At 43.8% G+C, this 23776-nt stretch overlaps 1 protein-coding gene across 1 annotated transcript in view; it reads left to right on the plus strand.

Moving 5' to 3' along the window:
• SFMBT1 (Scm like with four mbt domains 1) overlaps positions 1-23776 on the plus strand; it is a 433177-nt gene that overhangs the window by 200166 nt on the left and 209235 nt on the right. Inside the window, exon 3 of the mRNA XM_086939186.1 lies at positions 12516-12668. Coding sequence (XP_086795312.1) covers positions 12638-12668 — 31 coding nt within the window. The 5' untranslated portion in view covers positions 12516-12637. The remainder of the gene's footprint in view (positions 1-12515; positions 12669-23776) is intronic.

Genomic DNA, 23776 nt, shown 5'->3' on the forward strand with positions numbered 1-23776 from the left:
GTATTTTGTGCAATTGTTATTTCCAGGTATAATGTTGTTGATTTACAACTGTCACGGCTATGCCTATACTTTAAATGTATAATTAACTGGATTGTAATAAAAAAGGAAGTAGTTACTGGAAGTCAATGCAAAGTAATAAAAAAGTAACACAAATGATGAACCCCCAGGTGCACATTCGCAATCCTGAGTTACGGGGCCGCTCTGGGCACATCAACCTGCCCACGGCACTCCCCTACGCATAGGAGCGACCCGGAGCCCGCCCGCACTCACCGGTTGTCTGAGGCGGCGGCGGCTCCTCTCCGCTGGGCTCTTCTGGGTGACGGTGGCAGGGCTCTCTCCTCGGGAGAGCCTCGCCGGAGGACGGTTCCTTCTTCTTCCCGGCAGGAGCGCGGGGTGGCCTCCCGTCCGCTTCCTGGTTTCTCCTCACTCCAGCAGCCAATCACCGCGCAGGTCGCCCGGCGAGCCTCCCGCAGCCTGAACCAATGGCAGCGCGGCTCCCGGGTGACGTCAGCGGTGGTTCCCTCGGCTTCTCCGCGGCCCCGGGGCTGCGGCAGTGATTTTCACGGACAAAACGGCTGTGCACAAAAAGCGCTCAGGGGGAAGCACAGCGCTTCGGACTGACTGACTGCCTGCCTCTATACCGGCCATCGCACAGGAGCAGGAAGGCCATCGCACAGGAGCAGGAAGGCGGTGCCCTCAATCCCGGACCAGATTCGGGGGCGTTCCCGAGAAGAGGCTTTCGGCTGACATAGCCAAAAGCCAAAAATTCTCGGGAACGCCCCCGAATCTGGTCCGAGATTGACGGACAGTTACCTCTCCCAATGGCTAGCCTCCATTTATGGAGCTAGCCAATGGGAAGAGGGGGCGGAGACCCGACGCCACATACAACTCATAAGGTTTTTTTGGCGCATGCGTACTGAAGTACGCATCGCCAGTCAAAACCTAAAAAGCAGACCGCGGCGACCCACCTGTCACTGTGATCATCAAAGCACAGAGTGTGAAGCATCTCTTTCTTGGTGTACAAGTGACGCGCTCCGTGGCGGTCCCAACCACCTTCCCAGATGCCGGGACAACAGAAAACGCCACTGAGTCTGATCCATCAATTCATCGCCTTAATGCATGATTGCAGATGACTCTCTGTGATGCAATTTGGTATCGGAAGGGTTATTTATCCCCCCATTGGTAACAGGTCACATACTTTTTGGGGAAAACTAATAATATTTATTAACCGTTTTACATGTACTCTAATTAAAATCGCAAGGGAATGCTAATTTCCCCAGCCTAAAAGTCTCCCCCCGGAATCCCCCCCTCCACCCCAGATTTTGTCCAGTCAATGTGCATGTGACTGTCTTGACATCCACCCTGCTTGCTGCCCATGAGGCGTCAAGTGGATGTCTTCGAAGTGCAGTAGAGACGGCCACGCCCAAGTGCCCTGTCCCAGGAGCCTTGAGCCCAGCGTGATTAGTCCAGCAGGGGGCGCCCCAGCCCGGCAGCTGTGTCCCGATCTCAGGGTTTACCTCGTTGAGGATAGGCGGGGGTGATGTGTCCCAACGGAGGCGCCCTTCTAAGCCGCAGGGCGTAACTTAGAGCGCGGGAAAAAGTGGGAATGTGGCCAGCGTCTGAGGAGTCTTCTGGCGGGGGCTCCCCTCATTCTTTCCAACAGGGGGGGGGGGGGTGAAATCACGAGTTTCGTAGTACACAGCGAAACCCAAAACCAAGTGATTTTCCATCCGACCCATTTTAATAGTTTGAGAAAGGAGCACTGTTACACACATGGCTGGAAGCAGTCACAAGCATGGCTGCAAGCATTATCAAACGCATGCTGCAAACATGGTCACACACATAATGCAGGCACATGGCTGCAAGCACTGTTGCACTTTATAGCTTTGTCTGAGATGATTGGCTATCGTTTCAAGAGCTCTAATGTGATTTTTACCACCTTTCACAGGTTTGAACAGAAGATTAAAAAAACAAGAAGAACCGCTAACAAAGCAACAAAAAGGAAGTTCTAGAATGTAACCAATTTCCTGTTTTTATATCTCAGTAACACGATCTGATCTTCCTTACACACGCACAAGAGCTTCTACGAACTTGTATTTGCCTATTCTAAAATGCAATGACAAAGGGAGACGAGCGTGTGGTGATATGAACGCCGCTCGCGTTCTGCACATCTCTGGGAGGGCTGCGGTCTGGAGCCCTCTGCTCGGCGGTACTGATGCAGCGAGATCGCAGCGGCGATGGAGGAGTCTGCGGCATTGTGTTTCTTCACTCTCCGCCTGTGCCCCGCTCCAGCACAAAGGATGCTGCGCCCCTCCTCTCAAAGTGACTCGAAGAGATGTCTCGCCACTCACCCCTTCACCCAACGCACACAGATTCCTGCTTCTCCATCAATGCGCAGTGGCACGCGAGAGACGTTTGCATATAGAGCAAGAGACCTCCAAGGGGCTAACTAACGTGGGACCGACGAGATGCCTTCACCAGCCTTAGAGACAGCACCGCCTTTGCCCCCACCTCCGGAACACTCGCTGCTGTGCCTCTTCATTACTGCGCAGTGCGCGCGCTGCGCCTGGAGGCTGGCGCACGAGGGTTGAGTGAAAGTAATTCACAACGAAGTGCAAGCCCCAGGAGAGATGGCTTCACTAACCTCGGGGTCAGCCCTTTCTAACGCCCCCTGCTCCGGTGACAAACGTGTACAGAGAGTGCAAGTGACCACATCGATCTGACAAGTTACTCAAGAAGTGTCTTCATCATCCTCGGTGACAGCCCTTTCCTAGTCCCCCATTCCCCACGCACACCCCGACATCACTGCAGAGTATGTGTGCCACGGCGAGCCGCGGGTTATACAGAGTGAAAGTGAGCAGCCTCGGTGACGCCGCTTCCTATCACTCCATTTTGCACACACACTATGTGTTGTGCATAGCGCGTGTGCAAGGGAGAGAGAGAGACGAGTGCAGCGAGCCGTTGTGACCACCAACGGCCTGACAAGGCACTCGAAGAAGGTGTCGTCATTGACCCGTAGACTGTCTCGTCTAAGCCTCGTTTCCGGACACACTCTGTTTCCTAATTTCCCATCAATGCACACACTTTGGTGCGCCTGGCACAACGTAGGGGCGTGGACAGAGTGCAAGAGACCGCCAACGAGCAGACCAGTCACTCGAGGTGCTTTTTCTATCCCTCGGCTACATTGCGAACACACATTAATTCCTGGTTCTCGTCACCTCACTCACTATGCGTGCCCCTCTCCTGGCACAGGACGTGTAAAGAAAATAAAATTGACCATCAGTGACCTGGCTAGTGACTTCCTGCCCTACTCGCACACATGAGCTGCACTGGGTGCTTTGCGTTTATCGGGGTGCGCCTTTAGCAGCCACGTACAGAGTGGACATGTCCATCACTGGAACAACTGCAGAACAATATGCACGACCATTATTTTTGACAACCCCCATAAGAGCTGCGAATGTGACAGTAATAATACTCCAATGTTGTTCTTGGTGAGCTTTCAGCTCACTGAGCAATCCACAGGATAATTTAGGCGGACACACGACACTTGCAGTGAAGCAGCTATAAAGAAGAGGGACGCATTATAAAGAGATAAATAACAAACCCTATCCCGGCATGGGGTAGACCCTGAAGTCCTAAGTGCGGCCGACAGGTCCGGCATGTGGAAGCCTTGAGTGACATCTGACCCCTGACAGCCCCCTCTACACAGGATACACATAGCAGCACTGAGCGGAGGTCAGGACCCCTGACCATTAGGTCACACATCTGTCACCATTCAGCATTCTTCCAGTCTTTTCTGGAGACACCCCCTGGGTCCGCACCCCAAAGGAAAGGCTGTGAAAACTGTTCCAGCACATAGACCGGCCCAGCTTTATTTAACCAGTAAGTGACCTGAGACAAGTGGAATATAGAAAGAATGGCACTTTCGGAGCAAAGGTGAATTGCGCTGAGAATCGCCGTTGACGTCGTACTGCAGGAAGCCTGAAACACCTAGGAAGAAAACAATATGGCGGCTCCAGCTGGAGGGGCTCAGTTTAAAAAGGTGCAGAGGGATGGGGTACAGCTTGAGGGAGGGGGCAGGGCGACTGAGACCCACAGTTGTAGCTCCAGGCCACAAGTACAGGGCATAGTGAGATGTTTGGCCTCCCAGAAGTGGGCGCTATTTCACACCGGCCCCTTACCTCACAAACTAGCACATGGCAAAGGTCTTGAAACTGGTGGTCTAAGCACCCCACTCCCACTCAAACACACGCACACAATTCACAGAAGTAGTTCAAGTTTAATGGGGTTATTATTATTAATGATAATACGCTCTTTTTATACGACACTTGCAAGTCTACTAACATACTTCAGGCTTGCACTTTCCTTACGTTGTTAATGGCGTGTTAGCATGACGTATGTTAATGCTATTTATTATCAATGAGAACTTCGTTTTTATGGCAATTTCCATAAATGATACCATATTTTTAACCATATAAAACACGCAATGTTATATCATTTCCAAAAATATGCCGAGTAAATAGGGCCACGGTGACGGTGGCAGGGCTCTCTCCTCGGGAGAGCCTCGCCGGAGGACGGTTCCTTCTTCTTCCCGGCAGGAGCCCGGGGTGGCCTCCCGTCCGCTTCCTGGTTTCTCCTCACTCCAGCAGCCAATCACCGCACAGGTCACCCGGCGAGCCTCCCGCAGCCTGAACCAATGGCAGCGCGGCTCCCGGGTGATGTCAGCGGTGGTTCCCTCGGCTTCTCTGCGGCCCCAGGGCTGCGGCGGTGATTTTCACGGGCAAAAGGGCTGTGCACAAAAAGCGCTCAGGGGGAAGCACAGCGCTTCGGACTGACTGACTGCCTGCCTCTATACCGGCCATCGCACAGGAGCAGGAAGGCCATCGCACAGGAGCAGGAAGGCGGGTGCCCTCAATCCCGGACCAGATTCGGGGGCGTTCCCGAGAAGAGGCTTTCGGCTGACGTAGCCAAAAGCCAAAGATTCTCGGGAACGCCCCCGAATCTGGTCCGAGATTGACGGACGGAGCCCTCTCCCAATGGCTAGCCTCCATTTATGGAGCTAGCCAATCGGAGGAGGGGGCGTATCCCGACCCACACACACAACTCAAGAGGTTTTTTGGCACATGCGCAAAGCGCATGGCCAGTCAAAACCTAAAAAGGCATACCATCCAAACGTACTGCTTTTTATAACACGTAAGTCCTGACAACAGCCCACCCAGAAAGGAGTGTGTTGTTTATTGCTCCCAGTATAGTCTGACAGCACAGGGATCAGAATTTGTCAGGCTTGCTAAGTTAAAACCATTTGCAAGTATTGCCCTCTAATCACTAGTATATGCAGTAGACCTTTGTACTCTCTACCATTCCTATGTGACTCTTAGAGTATATCCATTTGTATCTCTTCCTTGAGTTACTTTACTACTTGTACATTTGCAATTTTTCTTTCTGTTTGTATCTCTTCCTTGTGTGACTTTACATCTTGTACGTTTGCAATTTTTCTTTCTGTTTGTATCTCTTCCTTGTGTGACTTTATATATTGTACATTTGCAATTTTTTCTGTTTGCATCTTTTATGTAACACATGTAATCCTAAGTCCTTATGTTTTGCAACTAGTTCTTATGTAAAGCGCTCTGACACCTTCGGGTAAAGTTCACGCTATATAAAAACGCATTAAATAAAAAAAATTAAAAAACATGGAATGTGGATTTTGGTGTTAACCGCACCAAAATCCTCATGTCCCGTTATTTACCGGTCATTTTCCCCTCTGTACATTTCAGCAGGTCTGCCGGGGGTGCGGTGATTAGTAACCTTTTCAGAATTTGAAACCCCACTCCTTATGCCTATGCTATGGGTCTTCCCATTTCTAAATTCCCTTTGATGTCAACATTACTTTAAAAGTGTTGGAAATATTTTGACGCTCATTAACTACATGTGTTTATTCATATTGGAAATGTTAGTGATAATACTCCTTGCAATGTTTGGCTTTAGTGTTTTTTCAAATTCGTTACACAGATATTTTGTGGATATCCTTTATTGGGTTGTTTGTACAGTATATTATTTATGTATTTAATTAGCCCAGTCCTTATGCCTAATTTATTTATAACCCCAGTGATTATCCCCCAGATTCATCAAAGTAACGTTTTGCAAGTCCTTAATAGCGAATTTTAAGGAATCGCTATTAAAGACCCGCAAAACAGGATGCATGTAGAAATCGCAATATTTTATGCGATTTCTACAGCTTCCTTATTTGCGATTCGCTAATTGCTAATCGCAAATAAGGAATGGCTTTCCCAATCATTCCTATGGGCCTAAAGGCCCATAGGAATGAATGGGGAGTCATTCCTTATTTGCGATTTGCAATTAGCGAATCGCAAATAAGGATGCGATTTCAAGGGTGCCGGGTGTCCAAAGGACACCCTGTTGCACCCCTGAAATGGAAATGTACACTGGTGGTGCGCACACACATGTCCAAAGGACATGTGTGTGTGTAACATACAACTCAGAAAAATGCACTAAAGTGCATTTTTCTACGTTTTTGCTATTTACCACGTAGTTAGACTTTGCGGTAAATAGCGGCCCCAGATTGCGAATTCGCAATTTTTAAATGGTTCATGAATTGCATTTAAGGAATCTCAAATCGAGATTCCTTAAATGCAATTCATCGCAATTTACCGATTTCTAGAATTGCGATTTTTGCATTTGGGATGATGAATCCCAAATGCAAAAATAGCGCTCGCAAAGGGCCGGATTCTCAGAATCTGGCCCTTTGCGAGCCGATTTCGGCTTGATGAATCTGGCTGTATGTCTTTCTGAAAGATGATGTAAAAGCGGCGTTGGCTCAGAGTCTGGGCCAGGACATTCAGGTATATTCAGCCCTGGTACCTGGAATGATGCTTGTGTACTTTTGCAACATCATTTCCGGATCACGTGGGATGCATTGCGCCTAGTGTGTTTTGCACTGACGTTTGCTTACACTTATGTGTGCAGAATAGCAGTTTCCCTGACTGACAAATACAAATATGAAATTTGCATCAAGAGGCGATGCAGGCTCTCTGCGGTGCATAAAACGGCCCATAATTACACTGGTACCCGTCTCATGTAATCCGACTCAAATGAGAACATTTACAAAATACTGTTGGACACAGCTAGGAACGGTTGGTTTCTCTCGAGAAATCTTCCCTGAATGGCTCTGTTGTGGCAACGAGCCGTTAAATATGGCAGTTATAAACGGTCATTTTAACAGCCGAGTCTAAAACAATAGTTATTAAATAAACGAGGACTCTTGGCCGAATGCGCAGCATGTTGCCGCTTGCCTTCTTCTGTGGAAGTTTCCTGGAGAAACAAACTTAAAATGTTAAAAATCAGGTGCGTCCTCACTTTTAATATAAACAAAATGAACGTCTACCGAGCGTTGCGTCTGCTCTCAGGGCGCATGCGCGTGTTAAGACAGTGACCCAGGCGCTCTGCGTGGGTGAGTTGGTCATTGTGAGGCAAACAGGGTGGTATTCGCTGACAAAGCCGTCCGAGCGTGAACTCCCGCCATTAACCAATGTGACACCGAGAGAATGAGATACTCTGAAACGGTTGGGTAATCAAGGGAGCTGGGGACTTAAACAGAGATATCTGGCGCCCCGCTGGGTGTTTGACAGCCTCTCTTTAGGAGACAGTGGAAGTTTGGTCCAGGCAGTCGGGCACCCGCGGCCTTGTCATCTGCCTGGCCCTGGCTCCCATTAGCTTTCATAAGCGATTCCTCTCAGCCAAATATGAAATAGAAGAAAGTCCAGGCAGGACCGCCTAAGTCCCTGCGGACTCCACTTACTCTTAAAAATAGAAATGCAAATTGCCTTCATTATGCATGCACATTTCCACGCAAAGCAGTTCACATTAAAAAGGACGATGGAAACATTAATTAACCTCTTCAAATGCTGAAATCTTGGGAGGTTCGAGTAAGTTTTAATAAGAGACAACAGATATTGGATTAAAGGATATTGGCACGTAGAGGGAGGGAGATCTGAAAAACAGTGTGAAACAATTGGATATTGCCGCCAAATAGCTACAGATAATTGGTATCCTGCAATGATAAGTGAGGGCTCTGCTGTAAGAGAGATGGAAGTGAGTACATTTGTCTCAGTGTGGCAATACAGCTTTTTGGCAGTGAACTGAATACCGTTAATGTCTCTAGATGCATAACTGCGCATGCTCATTCAGCGGCCAGGCGCGGTGGTGACCTCATAACGCTGTATAAATATAATAGCAAAAAGAATGATTTGCAATGTTTGTTTATGAAATGTATTTAAGGGTCTGTTCTGGTTGTTCAGTTACTAGTCCATTCTCCCTAAACGGAGAGACACCTGTCTCTACGTCCTTTTCTTTCTGAGTTTGCTGACAATTATTTTTGTAAACGCCTTTTCTCTTTTTGTGAATCTGTTTGTTTATATATGTAAAACACTTTAACAACTGTAAAATACTAGACTATCTAAGTGCTACACATCATAGTGTTTTGAAGGAAGAAGGTCAAAGGTCAAAGATCTTGAGGAGGTATGCTCTATCAGTTTTTGAAAACAAACATCTTACCTCTCATTACCTATTGAAGGAGAAGGTTTAGTGCTTTACAGTGCCTAAGTCTGATTCCGTCGGCACTTTTCTAGACATGTAGTCAGTGTCAGGGTGCAGGAGGCTCCTGCCTTGCACGGATTCGTATATCCAATCCGAGCTGTGATGCTCACGACCAGTGCTTGAAATGGAAAAATAGAAGTGCAGGTGCTCTGTACCGGAGTGCCTGCTTGTTTCTGAGAAGTGCCGGTACTCTCCAATTAAAAGTATAGCATTTCTCTTGAAAAGTGCACGTACTCTCCCTCCCAAATAAAAAAGTGCCGGTACTCCGTACCAGACAGTAGCGGCCCATTTCAAGCGCTGCTCACGACTGCACGCCCGATGATGCGGCCTGCACGTGTGTTCAGTGCACTATATGAGATGCACCCTTGATACCGAGATGTCAACACAAGTAGATATAATTTGCACCGTGTTAAACTCGAACCAGGTTGTTTCCTGTAGTTAGCGACCACGAATTCACCATTCCACTACCATTTCAGCGTTTGAGGGTCTGCAGAAACACCCGGCCAGTTTCAGCAGTGGGAGGAACGCTACACGATCTGTTTACTTACAAACTCCCCCAAATCACTTTCATACATGGATCCCTATTGGCCCGAAATGCTTTGCGAGTGTCCATTTAACTTCTTGTCAAGAGTGTAGGGGGAGGGGAGAGGGGAGAGTTTGTTTTAGAACTGAAACTAATTAAACAAAAGAATGCCCTGAAGTGTCAGCTGCGGTCTTGTCTCCTTTTGAACGCCCCTGTCAGTGGTGACAGGCGCTGTCCTGGCCCGCACCGAGCCGTGAGTCGCTTTTCAGGCACCGGTTATTCAAAGGCCTTTCTCTTTCTTATAGACCCGGCTTATTGTTTCATTGCCCAGTCGCTGCTGCGGGGCTCCTTTGGGCTTCAAGGCGCCTTTCGTTAGTATATTCCTGTGTGTTTCACATTAAATGCATGCTTATGAATTTGAGAGGTATGTTATAGTTTTAGTCCACGCGGCCTCGGCGTTGGGATTTCTTTGTTAGCTTCTCATTTCTGTTTAAAGGATTCCTGGAGATAAGTAGCTAATAATTATTTATATCGAAAGGGACAGCAAGAGCTGTATAATGCACCTCAATCTTTAATGGATGTATGAAAACATATCCCATATTTTCTTATCGGAATCTTAATTGTGACATCACTGATTACCTGTAAGCAGCATGGTGTGGCTACTGTACTGTAATAACTTTTGACTGTTAAGTTTTGATGGCACATTGTTGGCATTACAGCTGTTGTTTAACCAAAGAAAGCTATAACCAGCTTTCTATTCTAATGTGTCTGTTCTTGAAAATGTGCAGACATTTGTTGATAAAGTGACCTTTATGCCGCGATGCTAATTTTGCATTTGAAGGATATTACAAGAAATCCTGAAGCTATCTGTAATGTAATGTCATGTAATATGCTCTTATATAGCGCTCTGTCACCCAAAGGGTATCCTGGCGCTGAGAGAGTTTACCTTGATGACAACTACATATTAGTCTGTGAGGCAGATACAGGGTGGATGGAAGCACCGTTCCCACTTATTCTGAAACATAACTGCTTCTAAAAGTGAAATACTTTAAACTTCTAAAAATATATCTTGCTACCAATTTAAGCTGTTAATTGGCATGCTTAATTTCACAGTACAAATTTCATTTCTATTCTGTTTATCTGCAGCCATGTTACCTGGGGGGAGTGGGGGGTTAGGTGTGAGTACATGGGAGTGAATTCAGGCTCACAACTCAAAATGTGCACATCAGCAGCAATAGATCCTTGTCCAATCAAATGCCCCCTTTAATGAAAGTAGAAAAGTATTTTATTTTTACGGTTACTAAAATAAAGGAAACGTACAACCCTCACAAACAACTACACAATCCCCCTGAGGTCATGGCTCTACTGTTTCCTCGGTGGTTCCCTGTCCGACTTCCTCCTCACTCCAACAATAGTGGTCATTTCCTATTCACTATCGGCAACATTCAGGTTATGTGCAACTAGCAGTCAGAGTCTCAGGAGTTTACTCTGCCTCTAGTCTAAAGTCAAAAGTTTTCCAGCATGGACGTGCTATTAAAGCCAGCAAGTTCCCCTGGGGCCAATTGTCCCAATTCAGTCTTACTTGCACTTACAGGCTTGGAGGGTCCGAAGTTTGAGCACACCCTCTACAGTTGTCGGAGTGGCAGCGGCTGGTCTAGGTGAGTTTGCAGCATGCAACCTAGGCCTCCCAACGGCAATCCACTCGACAGGATTACCCACTGGACCTCATACCCTCCAACGCTCTGGTCTTCCTCACATGGCACACCAGTCTTGGCAAGAAGCCAGGTGATGGTGCTCCAGGGCAAGTGATCTTTAATTCCCTGAGTGAATTCCCCTCACCCAGCAGGGAGACTAGTAGGCCTTGACCCCCATTCCTGGCCAGAGGCAGAAGTCTTGTTGAGCTTCCCCCTCCTCACACAGCTGTCTGACTGCTTGGCAGATGACAATTTTGGGGTCACAGACACCAAATGTGATTTAGAGCCTGAGTCGGCAGTCTATGTTGGGGGGTCTGCTTCCTTTGAAGTACCACTCCTCTTCCTTCTTCCTCTTGAAAGCAGTCTGTCACAGCGGGAGTGACTCCAGATCCAATAGCCCCACTACACAATCCATGGGAGTGATTAGAGTTCACACCTGGATATCAGCCACAGTGATGTGTATCAAAATGTTAGCCCAGGCCCCCGCCCTGTCCTATTCTCCATGATTCTCTTACCAGCCCCATCTCCTTCCTGAGAAGTGGACAGGCCTCCTTCCTTGCGACCTCTCGCTGAATCAAAGAGCACGCTTTTAAGTGTGTACGAGAGCAGGCTCTCCCCTCTCCAGTGTGTATCCCACCCAGCCTACAGGAATGTAGAAATGCACAGATCTGTCTGGGGGATTTCTCCAACTCCTCTCTGTTTCAGCATGCAGGCCTGGGTCTATCAAAATGGAGCCCAGAGCCCTCCATGTAGTGTACCATCCACACATACACCTTGTGCATGGATACAACCTACGTACATTACACAGCATTATATCATTCATGTACTTTACAACCCATAGACACACATACATCCTGCACATACATTTAACATGCACATACTACACAGCACTACATCCTTCGTGCATTGTACCACTCATAGGCACACATAGACTCAGTAGGTGCATCCACCATGCACGCACTGCTCAGTACTACTTTATCCTTGTATTGTACCAATCACAGGTACACAGCACCTAGGGCAGATACATCACTCCTGCACTGTGCAGCACTTCACAACAAACTGATGCAGGCCAAGGGTGAGTTAAGCACACAGCAGCAGAACTTTAAATGACTGGGCCTGTAGGCCTCACTCCAGTGACACAGGTTGCCTGTTCACTCCTACTGATCACTACACAGAATGTTGCCACCACGCGCTAATGCTGCTTAACTCCTGATAAAGGCGTTAACCTCTCAGCACCATGAGAGAAGATCTTTGGACGCTCATCCCGGTCCAACAAGACCACGATTCAGGAGACAGGCCTATTTCAATGCAATCATGCATGATACGTATTTGCCTATGACAACAAAAATCAGACATCAGTACACTTGCGCACTCAGGTCAGAGGTGAATGTCCATTGCCATGCAGCAGAATTTTCCAACCCAGCAGCAACTCTCATTCCCTCACAGCTTTGCAAATTGTATTTTTTTCTCAGTAATCCTTGCTTGATTTCCTTATCTGCCGGAAAAAAAGCCATTCATAAGTCTTAATTCATTCACCACACATAAAAGTTGAGGGTAGGCTCGCCTAAGATTCGAGTTATTTTGACATTTTTGAGTACACCTTTCTCCTTCATGTTATAATCAGGGGTCTAGATTTTTTTCTCAACAAATGTTGTCGTTGTCTAAAGTTCTGTCCTCCTTTTCAGGTTTTGGCCAGACTTCTGACTGCAAACCAACAAAAGATGTGCAACAGCAAGTGAATGAATACCGCAGGCTGGTGCCAGGTCTCAGATCAGCGTCATTGGGTTATCGCCAGAGCACCGTCAGAATGAATGGGGAGCAGCAGCAGCCTGATACAGGTATGGCCTCCTTTAAACCTGGTACACTTACTGGGCTTACTATATGCAAGATATGATATGCAAGCCCAATAAAAGTCAAGGAGAAAACTTCTATCCGACTATTTGTTTGTGCATGTGTGTGAGGGAGGGGTTGTGTGTGTATTCATCTTTGATGCGACAGATATAACAACAGAAATTACATTGACCACATCACTGGTGACATTACATGTCACTTTAACCCCTTCGAATCTCATGACGAGCTCAGCTCGTCATGAGCCACGGTGCTCGTGTGCTCATGTGCTCATGACGAGGTGAGCTCGTCATGACCTTTAGAACGCTTGCACGCTGGGCTAATTCCCCTGCTGTGCGAACGTTCTAAAGAAACGGGTGTGGTCATGACAAGCTCAGCTCATCATGAGCACTTGACCACTGTGGCTCATGACGAGCTGACCTCGTCATGAGCACAGGGGCGCAGTGCGCGCCCCCGTCCCCAGCACAGCATGGGAATTTGCCCAGCTGCGAAGGGGTTAACACTGATATTATTAATGGCATCGCTATGGATAGTCATTCGTTTGGCTTTATGTGCTTGTTTATTGTTATGGTGTCAGTTTCTGCTATTTATTGGCATATATATTGTGAGATCACGAGCATCGTTTTCGAGGTCCAAAGTGTGGTCTATTCAGCAATCATGGCTGGCAAATTTCAGGGGGTTTTCGTTTTTGTGTAGTAACCATTCAGTCGCATTATCAGTGAATTTTTAAGGGAATGTCTCAAAAACTAAATAAATGTGCACCAAACTAAGCAAAATGTCTTCTATGAGCATAATTCTGGTTTCAGCCAAGTCTGAAGTGAATCCTTTCAACTGTTCTAGCTGCTACAGAGTTCTAAGTTTCCCTTTGGAGTAAGAATAGAAAATGCACTTTTGTGAGTCATCTTTGTTCTTCCTGATAGACGGGCAAAAAGGTTGACAGGCCAAAATGTCTTCAATTATGCTATTTGATTTGTAAGTTTAATGCGGATGCATCAAACCCTGCCAAATTTATAAGCAAACCAAAATATGCAGTGACAAAACCAGTAGGTCTGGCATTGACTGCCCTGCTTTTCGCTTTGTCAGTTCTTGTTCCAATGCTGATCGGCAGAAACACCAAGTCTCGCACTGATTTCCATTTAACACCCTCTGGTGGGCTATTGCGATGGCCTCCTGGGACTTGTAGTGTGAATTTCCCCTTCAATGTGTTCCACTTAACAAACATCACAGCCTGTGAGCAAGGAGCAGGAGCTCAGAAACGCGCTGGGCAATGATAATATCCAATGATGTTTGCCGGTTTTTAAAGAAATAAAGGATCCCTGTAAAATTACGAGATTTGCCTGTCCTGTGTGCATCTTCACTTTTGGGGCAACTTTTTAGATGTAATATTCCGGTCCGTCCAGGTCAGGAAGACGCCACCACCACTGTAATCAAAAGTGGACTTTTGATTACAGATTCACTGAGATCGTTGTAGCAGAGGATCAGGTTGTAATGAATTAGAAACTGTGCACCCATTGGACGCTCATTGGAGAGCTTTAAATGATACGAATGGGATGCTTGTGAGGCGGAACCCATTGAAGGGGAAATTCACACTACAAGTCCCAGGAGGCCATCGCAATAGTCCACCAGAGGATGTTAAAAGGAAATCAACGCGAGACTTGGTGTTTCTGTCGATCAGCATTGTAGCCCGTGAGCAAGGAATGGGTCAAGGTCTTGGCTAGACCATAATGCGTTGTGCTGCTTTGTTTGTCTACAAAATGCTGCTGCCAATGGATTAAAGAAATTGGAGAACATCTATGCCCGCGAGTGGATTTGTTACTAAGGAAATAACGCGTTGATATTTCAAACGGCTGGGCTCTGTCGTCTCCACACCCCGCTCTGCCACAGAGCGCCGAGAGTGTCAGAAAACCGAGCCGCAGTGTGGCGATATATAAAAGCTAACTCCATTATGTAAAATATGGAATATTGAATTATTGTACTATATTTTAGTTGTGGTATGTTAGGTTTGCAGGGTGGGAAGTTATTTAATTCATAATTAATTTATTATTAATTATTTTTAAATTAATTATGTAATTGAATTTTAAATATTTAAAGTGTGGAATAAATGATTTAGTTATAGTTGCGGGCTACTAGGTTTGTAGGAGTTTTTCCTGGGAAGCTAGTAATGTAATAATTATTAATTACTGTCAATTATTTAATCATAAATATGTAAATAATGCAATACTTATTTTGTAAGTTATATTTTAGGTGCCGGCCAATAGATTTGTAGGGGTATAGCGTGGAAAGTTAATTAATAATTGAATAACAATTATTTATTAATTGATTATTATTTTAATGTATAGTAATTATATAAATAGATATTTGTTTTATTTTTTATTACATATATATTTACGTTAAATAATGTTTTATATTGAGTTTAATATTTGTTATACATTCATGGTGTTACTTATATATGTAATGTGTTTGAAGTGAAGTACTCTCCCTACTCTTGTTGAGAATGCTTTAGGGATTGTAAAATTTACCTCTCTGCAGTTTGTTCATTTCCTTACTGTTGGCCTGTGTGGAGTGATAATAGTAAATTTCACCCCTCCAAAATCCAACACTTTCCCTACTGTTGCAGACTGGAGTAGAAATAGTAAATTTTAACTCTACAAAGTCGAGCACTTTCCTTACTGTTGTGCTGACTGGAGTGGGAATAGTTAATTTCACCCCCACAAAATCAAATGCTTTTCCTTCTGTTGCACAGACCGGAGTGGGAATAGTAAACTTCACCTCTCTAAAATCCGACGCTGTTGCACTGCCTGGAGTGTGAATAGTAAATAGTAAATTTTAGTCCTCCAAAGTCTAACACTTTCCCTTCCACTGCACAAACTAGAGTACGAATTGTATATTTAGTATTGCTAGACTCATTTAATTTTAATAATGTTGGTTAAATGGAGTTTATAACATTGTTATATTTTTTGTATATAACATTTTGGTTTTATTTTAAAATGTATTTTAATGTTTATATCTTTCGCAAATGTGTTATTGTGTACATTATAAGTTCTTATATTTTTATTGTGTATGTTTATATGTATAGTGTAATATAATTAAGAAATGTATTTGAGATATTAATTTGATATTCATTTCAATATTTTAAATGAGTTTGTATGAATGTTTAAAAAAAGTAATATAATGTAAAATAATATAATGTAAAATAACGTTTTTTAAAATTGTTACACTATCTATATATATTTATATTACGATATAAACCCATATATATATATATATATATATATATATATATATATATATATATATATATATATATATATGTGTTTCGATAAGTATATAGTTGTATATAAGTGGGATATATTTAATTGAAAAAAAATATTTAACATTTACTACTCTAAACTGTTCATATATTTTTTTAACTCTATATTTTTGTCTTTTTTATATTACTATCAATGATATTTTTTCTCCAATATTTTTGTACTTCTAATTATAAGTATAGGATCACGATATTATAGCAAACAATATTTTGTTTCGATATTTTTGACAACAATATCGTGTCAGTGATCGAAGGAGGTAAGGGTGGATTAACCTTTACAGTCCAGGATGGAACACTTCTATTCAGTGCCTACGAGAAGGGTGGTCTCTGTGCTATTTAGAGGCCTGAATCCACATCGGAAGCTACCCAGCAGATGGTGAATTTGTAGGAATTAGTCATTAATTTAGTTTTTCCCCCCAAGATTTTAGAGGCAAACAGAAGCAGTAGAATGAGCCTGTAATGTCATGTAGTTTCGACCCTCCAGAAGGAACTGCGCTTCAGTGGACAGCATAACCATTGGGATGGTGCCAGGCTGATTCCATGCACCCCCTCAGGATATGTTGTCCTATAGGCCAGCTAGCTCACAGTGCAACCATAAGTACTTTACACCTAGACAGGTAGCAATTGGTTCTGCAACCAGTGAACATGACAACCCTGATCCCCCAGGAATCGTGGTAACAGATCTAGAACCCTTTTGCTCCGTCACCCATGCTCTCTTCTTCTCAGAGAAATATAAAAGGAATACACAGTGGGAGGTTTTCAATATTTATTGAACCATTGTAATTCTTATATAAAATATATGTGCTGCAATGATCAACAGACAGAAGCAAATGAAAGTTATTAAAAGTATCAGGACAGTGAACAGAATAAACAGTTCCACTATTGTGCTACAATAATGTATGTATGCAAGCATATAAAACAATAAATACACCTTACTATGTGGTCCCTAACCTAAGTGTCTAGGGTGTGTGTTTTCTGCCAAGAATCCTGCACTGGATGATCCAACCCCTGTTACCTGAAGGGAAAGAATGTAGGTCTCCGTCATGGTCATGAGCTGAACACCCCTCGTAGATATATCAGTAGGCTGCTAGGTCTAACCATCTGCATGTAGAGACCTTACCAATGACAACAAAGCGCTCTTTTGCCAACACCTGGAAACTGATGTGTACTTATAATAAAAGGCATCCTTGCCTTGTGCCGAGATCTTTATAAGGCTGCCATTGTTTATGTGTTATTGATAGCTATGTCGCCATTATGTACGAAAACAACAAGCACATTTGCACAATGTATGTATAAACCTTGTACATTGTGTCAAAGTAGCATGATAGGGTTCTTACAAAGTTTATTCTGTAAGCGAGTATAGTTTCCAAGAAATTAATCCAGACTGTTACAGATACAAACGTGTGGCAGAAGTCATCATGTAAAAGTGAAGGGAACTTTAGGAAAGACGTGTGTATATGTACAATTGCAGTGTTTCACTTTTGGCCAAACTGGGAAACAGGACAGTAATTTTACATAATTGTAGTGTTTATGGAAGGTGTTTTGAGCACGGGTAAAGCATAGGCTTGTTTAGACTATGCCAGGAGTGTAGCTGAGGTGAGAAATCAGTTCATAAGGTAGAACAGGCGTCAGCTAGGGGCATCCTATGCCATTTAAAGCTATAGGACAGACATGGAATTTCTGGGAAGCAAGAAGTGGCAGGACAAAATAGCATTGGAAGTTTCTTTCACTGAAACTAATGTGAAGTGTAAGAGGGAGAAGCCAGATTTGAGTGCTCCGAATAAGGCGAGCAAGCAAGTGTTGTCTAGGGCTGGTTGTTGGAGGAAATTGCTCTGCATGGTAGCAATTTTGTCCTGAAAAAAAGTAGCCAGGTTCTTCCAGAAATCTTGGGAAGCAGAGATGGCTTGCAGGTTGATCAAGTGCTGTAGGGAAAGATTTTAGTATACTAAAGATTTCTTTAGTGAAGTTGATAGTGGAGGCATGTTTTTTACGGAAAGAAAGAATCCAGAACTTTCTTCCATAGTTTATAATACTTTTTAATTGTTTCTTTGTTAGGACGTTTGGTCTTGGGATTGTAGGTGATTCCCCAAATGTGATGAATCACCCGGCCTACAGTGTCTTTTTGCTGCTCTCTACGCATCAGAATACCAGAGGGCCCAAATGATATTACGCTGACGCTTTATGATTTTAAGTGGACTTATTATGTTCTTAGATGACAAGTTCCAAGTGTTGAAGCTTGGAGTAGCTTCGGATGTTGAACTAGTGACAGAGGGAGGTGTTGCAACAAGTACTAGGGCTTGGTTTTCCCTATTGACCTTAGACCATATCTTGGATGGTATGATGTGGAAGACTTTTGCCGAGGTGTTTGTTGAGCAGGATTTGGAAAGGCCTTGCCATGTGGTCTATACAATCAAGAGGGAAAGGCTATTCGATTAAGGTGTAGGGGCAGTTAGTGAAGATGAGGTCAAAGGTGTGTGAACTTTCATATCAGTAGGAGCACTAGCTGTGTCACATTCAAGACTTAAATTGTGCCCATACGTGTAGTAGTGGGGACACTGGCTAAATTTCCACTTCAACTACCACTCACCAAATAATTTAATTTCCACATTGTCTTCACAAGGCAGCATTTGACACAGACCTACGGATCACAATGAAAATGTATTGAAAAAAATAAAAGTAAGACTGAGGGACTGTGGCTATATTAGGTCCAGCATACATGCCCCTTCCAATGTATTTATAAGACAAGAAGTATGCAGTTCATATGGGAGAGTCTAGTGGGGAGGCTTGCGATGGTGCTTGAGAATGGTTGACGACAAACTTTAATTCTCCAATGTTTCTGGCCACTTCTGTGGTCATCGCTGTTTAGGTGAACAGCACAAGTATGTATTGATGGAGATTGTGACTTGCACACCAGTGCTGTTAAGCGATTCTTCAAGATGATGCTGTTTTTAATGCTTTCACTTCCTTCCTGTATTATTTCTTTTTCCTATGCCAGAAGGTATACTATATATACATGTTATGTCTGCAGTATATGGAATTATCTACACACACTAACTCAACATCCCTTAATGTTCACCCTTAATTTATACTAACTTGAGCTGGAGTGGACCATTATATCCACCTCTCGCCCAACTCACGTTTTTAACAAAGGAGCGCAGTGATTAAATAACCTTTGGACTCCTTTTGTTATTTTTAGTGCACATTCCTTCTCCATCCTACTCACATTTAGTCACCCACCACACCTCACTCATCACATTGGCGAGAAGAAGTCCGACAAGGAGCCCCCCTGTGGGGCCCGTTGGGCATTGCAGCGCCGGCCCAAGGAGGAGCTACTTGATGATGAAGCATGACACCCAGAGCCGGTCCTAGGCCTTCTGAGGCCTTCTGAGGCCCCGGGCGAAAGGGAAGATGTGAGGCCCCTCTAAGTGCCTTACTGCCTGCGCGAGTGCGCTTTTCCCAACTCTGTGGGCCGGCAGGGGGCCCCCTGAGCACGAGGCCCTGGGCAGCTGCCCATACCGCCCATGCCTAGGACCGGCCCTGATGACACCCCTTGGGGTGTTTGGGACCCTTGCTCCTAAAAGGATCACTTCCCCTCACCTGACCCTCCGGTAGAACTAGACTCTCATATAGAAACAGCATACTTCTTCTCTTATATTTAAAAGAATGGCATGCTTAGGAAATTACATTAGTAACATAGGGAACCCCAAACCCCTTCCTATCCCAGTGCCACCAAACTGGACTGCCTACACCATTCAGCCTGTGTATGCACAATAAACTATTAAAGCCTGCAGCATGCCAACCCTTCTACTCAAAAGTTAACAGAAAAGAAAGAACAGGAAAGAAAAGCACAGCTTCTTGTGAAAATTCTTGACAGGAGCACTGAACATCCACTTTAAAAAACTCCACATAGAGATCGCCATTAATTCTAGATTACACTTCAGTTCTTAAGAGAATCATGTATCTTCCTTCATAGTACTTATGCCTACAAGACTTTTAACTACATCAATGCTAATGACGAGCTGAGCTCGTCATGAGGCACGGTGGCCGTGTGCTCATGACGAGCTGAGCTCGTCATAACGGCCACAACGCTCGCACGCGGGGATAATTCCCTCGCTGTGCTGAGCGTTCCATGGAAATGGGTGTGGCCGTGACAAGCTCAGCTTGTCCTGAGCACAGCGCCACCGTGCTGCGTGACGAGCTGAGCTCCTCACGAGCACTGGGGCGCTGTGTGCGCACCCAGCACAGCGGGGGAAATACCCCTGCGGCGAAGAGGTTAACAGAAGTCTTCAATCCAGCGACTTATTGGTACATATTAAAAAGCTAAATGGTTACCAAGAAGACTGAAAAAAAGAAGACACCCTGAAAGCTAGGAATAGTAATTTTAAAGAACAGTAGAAAAACACACAAGCTCACTTGCATCCGCAGTTATGAAAGCTCACTGTTTCAGTCGGCAGATGAATCATGCACTCATCCATCATCAAGATGTCTTCACAATAGCTGAAATCGAAACCTGCATTTTCCACACCAAACTCTGAGATCGATGTAACAGTTATATTTGCCTCCTTTTAGGAAGGGTCCACAATTTTTTTCACATTTACTGTCCATTGAATAAAGAGAGAATTAGTTTATTTGTTTTAACAAAAAAGGGTTAACCCTGTAGGATAAGATGGTAAAAGTTACAAAAGGGTTTTGTACAAAGTGTCATGTGTGATGATCATTTTATGAAAATATGGGCGCTAGATGCATGGTTTACTCTTTGTCAAAGTGTTATTTTTCTTGTACAAAGATGACAAGTGAGGTCCATTTGCAATGCTATAAGAAAACAATATCTTAGGTTTTCACTGCAATGGTTTGTGTCTTTCCATTTAAAGAAACCACAGTATCAATCACATATATACGTGTATATATATATATACCGGGGAAAATGCAAAATGGGCAGAAAATATTGTGATGTGGCGTCGATACATCGACGACCTGTTCGTGGTGTGGAGGGGCTCCTCCACAGACGCAAATGATTTTGTCAGGGGCCTGAACAATAATGACTTACATCTGATATTCACTGCGGATATCAGCAATGAGGAGGTTCACTATCTAGATTTGAGAGTCTTTGTGAATGAGGACAAGTTACAAACTGCCTTATACAGGAAACCAACGGCAGGGAATAGCATACTCCATGCTAAGAGCAGTCACCCACCTAGCCTAATCAAAAGCATACCTTACGGTGAAATGTTGAGATTGAAAAGGAATTGCTCACAAGATGAAGATTTCAGGACAGCAGCCAATGAGAGCGTGCAGAGGTTCCTTGTGAGAGGATATGATTCAGTTGTACTGGATAGAACTCTCAAAAAAGTGACAAGGATTCCCAGGCAACAATTGCTGGCATGTAACCCTAAAAGAACTGGAAATACTGAGAATATAAATAAATTCAGAATGATCACAACATTCTCAGAGGGGGCCAATGTTTTGAGAGGGATTCTCTCAAAAAGTTGGCACATACTACGCACAGATCCAATAATTGGATGTGATGTCCCTGAGAGACCACTCATCACGTTCCGTAAATCACGATCTATAAAAGACATGGTAGTCCACAGTCACTTAACATCTGTGAAAACAACTAGACAGGGCACCCTGAAAGAAATGGCGGGGTTTTTCCCCTGTGGCAAATGCCGCGCATGTGAGCACAGTAAAAGGGTACTTTCCTATTCCATTCCAGGTGTAACTCAACCGAAAAGGATCAAACATTTCATCACATGCACGACACCATATGTGGTGTACTGTTTGATCTGTCCCTGTGGTCACAAGTATATAGGGAGTACGATTAATGGGGTGAAAATGCGAGTCTTAGAACACCAACGGGCCATAATGAACAAGGATGTATCTTATCCGGTGGCCAGACATTTTGCGCAAGTACATCAGAGTAATCGGGAGTTACTCCAATTCTTTGGTTTGGACCACGTACCTTCTAATCCCAGGGGAGGGGACAGGTTAACACGTCTACGTAGACTAGAGTCACGACACATTATAGATATGCAGAGGAAACAGCCAGGTGGGCTTAATATTGGAGAGGAACTGGGTGTACACCTAGGAAAATGAATAACTAACATGCTGTGGCTGTATTCTGAATGTGTAAATTTAACGATACAAGCAGATTTTATGAATCAAGAACTATATTGCTTGTAGATGGTATGTCCTCATTTTCACTGTAATCTCAATAACCCCAAGGGTGAAGTTTGAACTTATTCTCTCTCATCTATCTTCTCAATTTTCTTTAACTCTTTTCTACTTTCTCTTAAGACCCTTCTCTTAGAATCTTTCTTCTTAGAATTTTTGTTTTCTCTTTTCACTTTTCTCTCTTGCACCGTCTCATTTTCCCTTCTTTCTTATTGAGTATGAACACAAATCAATGTTATTGTTTGCCTTTTATTGGTGGTATATCGATCTATGTGCATGGAGAGTAAAAAATTGGAAGTTAGCTGGAGTCTGGTTCTATGTGAATCTCTGAATCTTTGGTTAAGCCGATATACGGATCAATTTTTGAGTGCACAATATTTAATACTCTGAATTGATATCTTTTTTAATGTGTCATACTCTAGATGTATATTTTTGGCATTCCTCATTGAAAGAATGAATGTGTTGATTATGGGAAATCACTGAGACTGTAAATTTGAAATTTGAAATTTTATCACGGGATGATGACTCTAGATTGCATAGTAATTTGGCCGACTTTGCCAATGTCGGTGACACGCCGATACACGGCGAGATCAGACTTATTTTCACCGACTTGGGTTATAATTAGATGCTAATATAACATGAAGACAACACCTTAACCCATATTGCAACTGTATGAGGATTGTATTGTACAGACCGGTGTTTATATTGTATAAAGTGTAAATATGTGTAAATAGGGCGATAGAAATGCCATGATATGCTGATACACAGCAAGATTGTCGCGATTCACTTAGTATAGTGAAATGGGCATATGTATATATATCATAAGGGTCGATATACAGTGTAAATATCTCACCATGTTAAATATTTGAACCCATTTAGCAATGGCTGCCCTGTTGTAAATATTTGCACGCTTTGTCCTTTTTTCCTTTTCATCTGACAGGAAGTGAACTGTATATATTGTGCCGGGTAACTTGGCACACACTAACACTGACGAAGGACTAGAGGTCTGAAACGCGTCTGTTTGTTTTGGTCAGAAAGCCGTAATAAAATCTTTTTGCAAAATACCCCCGCAAGTGCGTTTTCGTCTCTGGAGCAAGGGGCGAATGGAGCTGGAATATGTATATGTATATGTATATGTATATATATATATATATATATATATATATATATATATATATATATATATATATATATATATATATATATATATATATATATATATATATATATGCATATGGCATTTCTATAACACAAACCTAGCCAAAAGACAGCAAGGCACACTGTACAGGGTCAAAGGACTTGAGACAATGAGTGATAGGAGATGGAGCTGGGTTGTGGACGGTTCATACTTTGTGATGTAGTGGTATTTAAAGAGCTCGCTATTCAGCCCTTTCCTAAATTGGAGCAGTTTTGGGGCAGTCCTGATATTTATGGGGATGTTGTTTCTGATCATGGGTGCATCGAAGGAAAAGGCCAGTTGGCCTGTTTTTTTCTTTTCGGACACTTCTTAGCTTGCAGTCTGACGGTGTCCTAGCTACAGGTGTGCAGAGAACCACATGTGATTGTGAGCTTTTCTGTAAGATCAATAGGTCGTGTTAGAAGTGCATAAAGGGCTTATTT

Source organism: Lissotriton vulgaris, chromosome 9, assembly GCF_964263255.1.
Source record: "Lissotriton vulgaris chromosome 9, aLisVul1.2, whole genome shotgun sequence".
Taxonomy (NCBI): Eukaryota; Metazoa; Chordata; class Amphibia; order Caudata; family Salamandridae; genus Lissotriton; species Lissotriton vulgaris.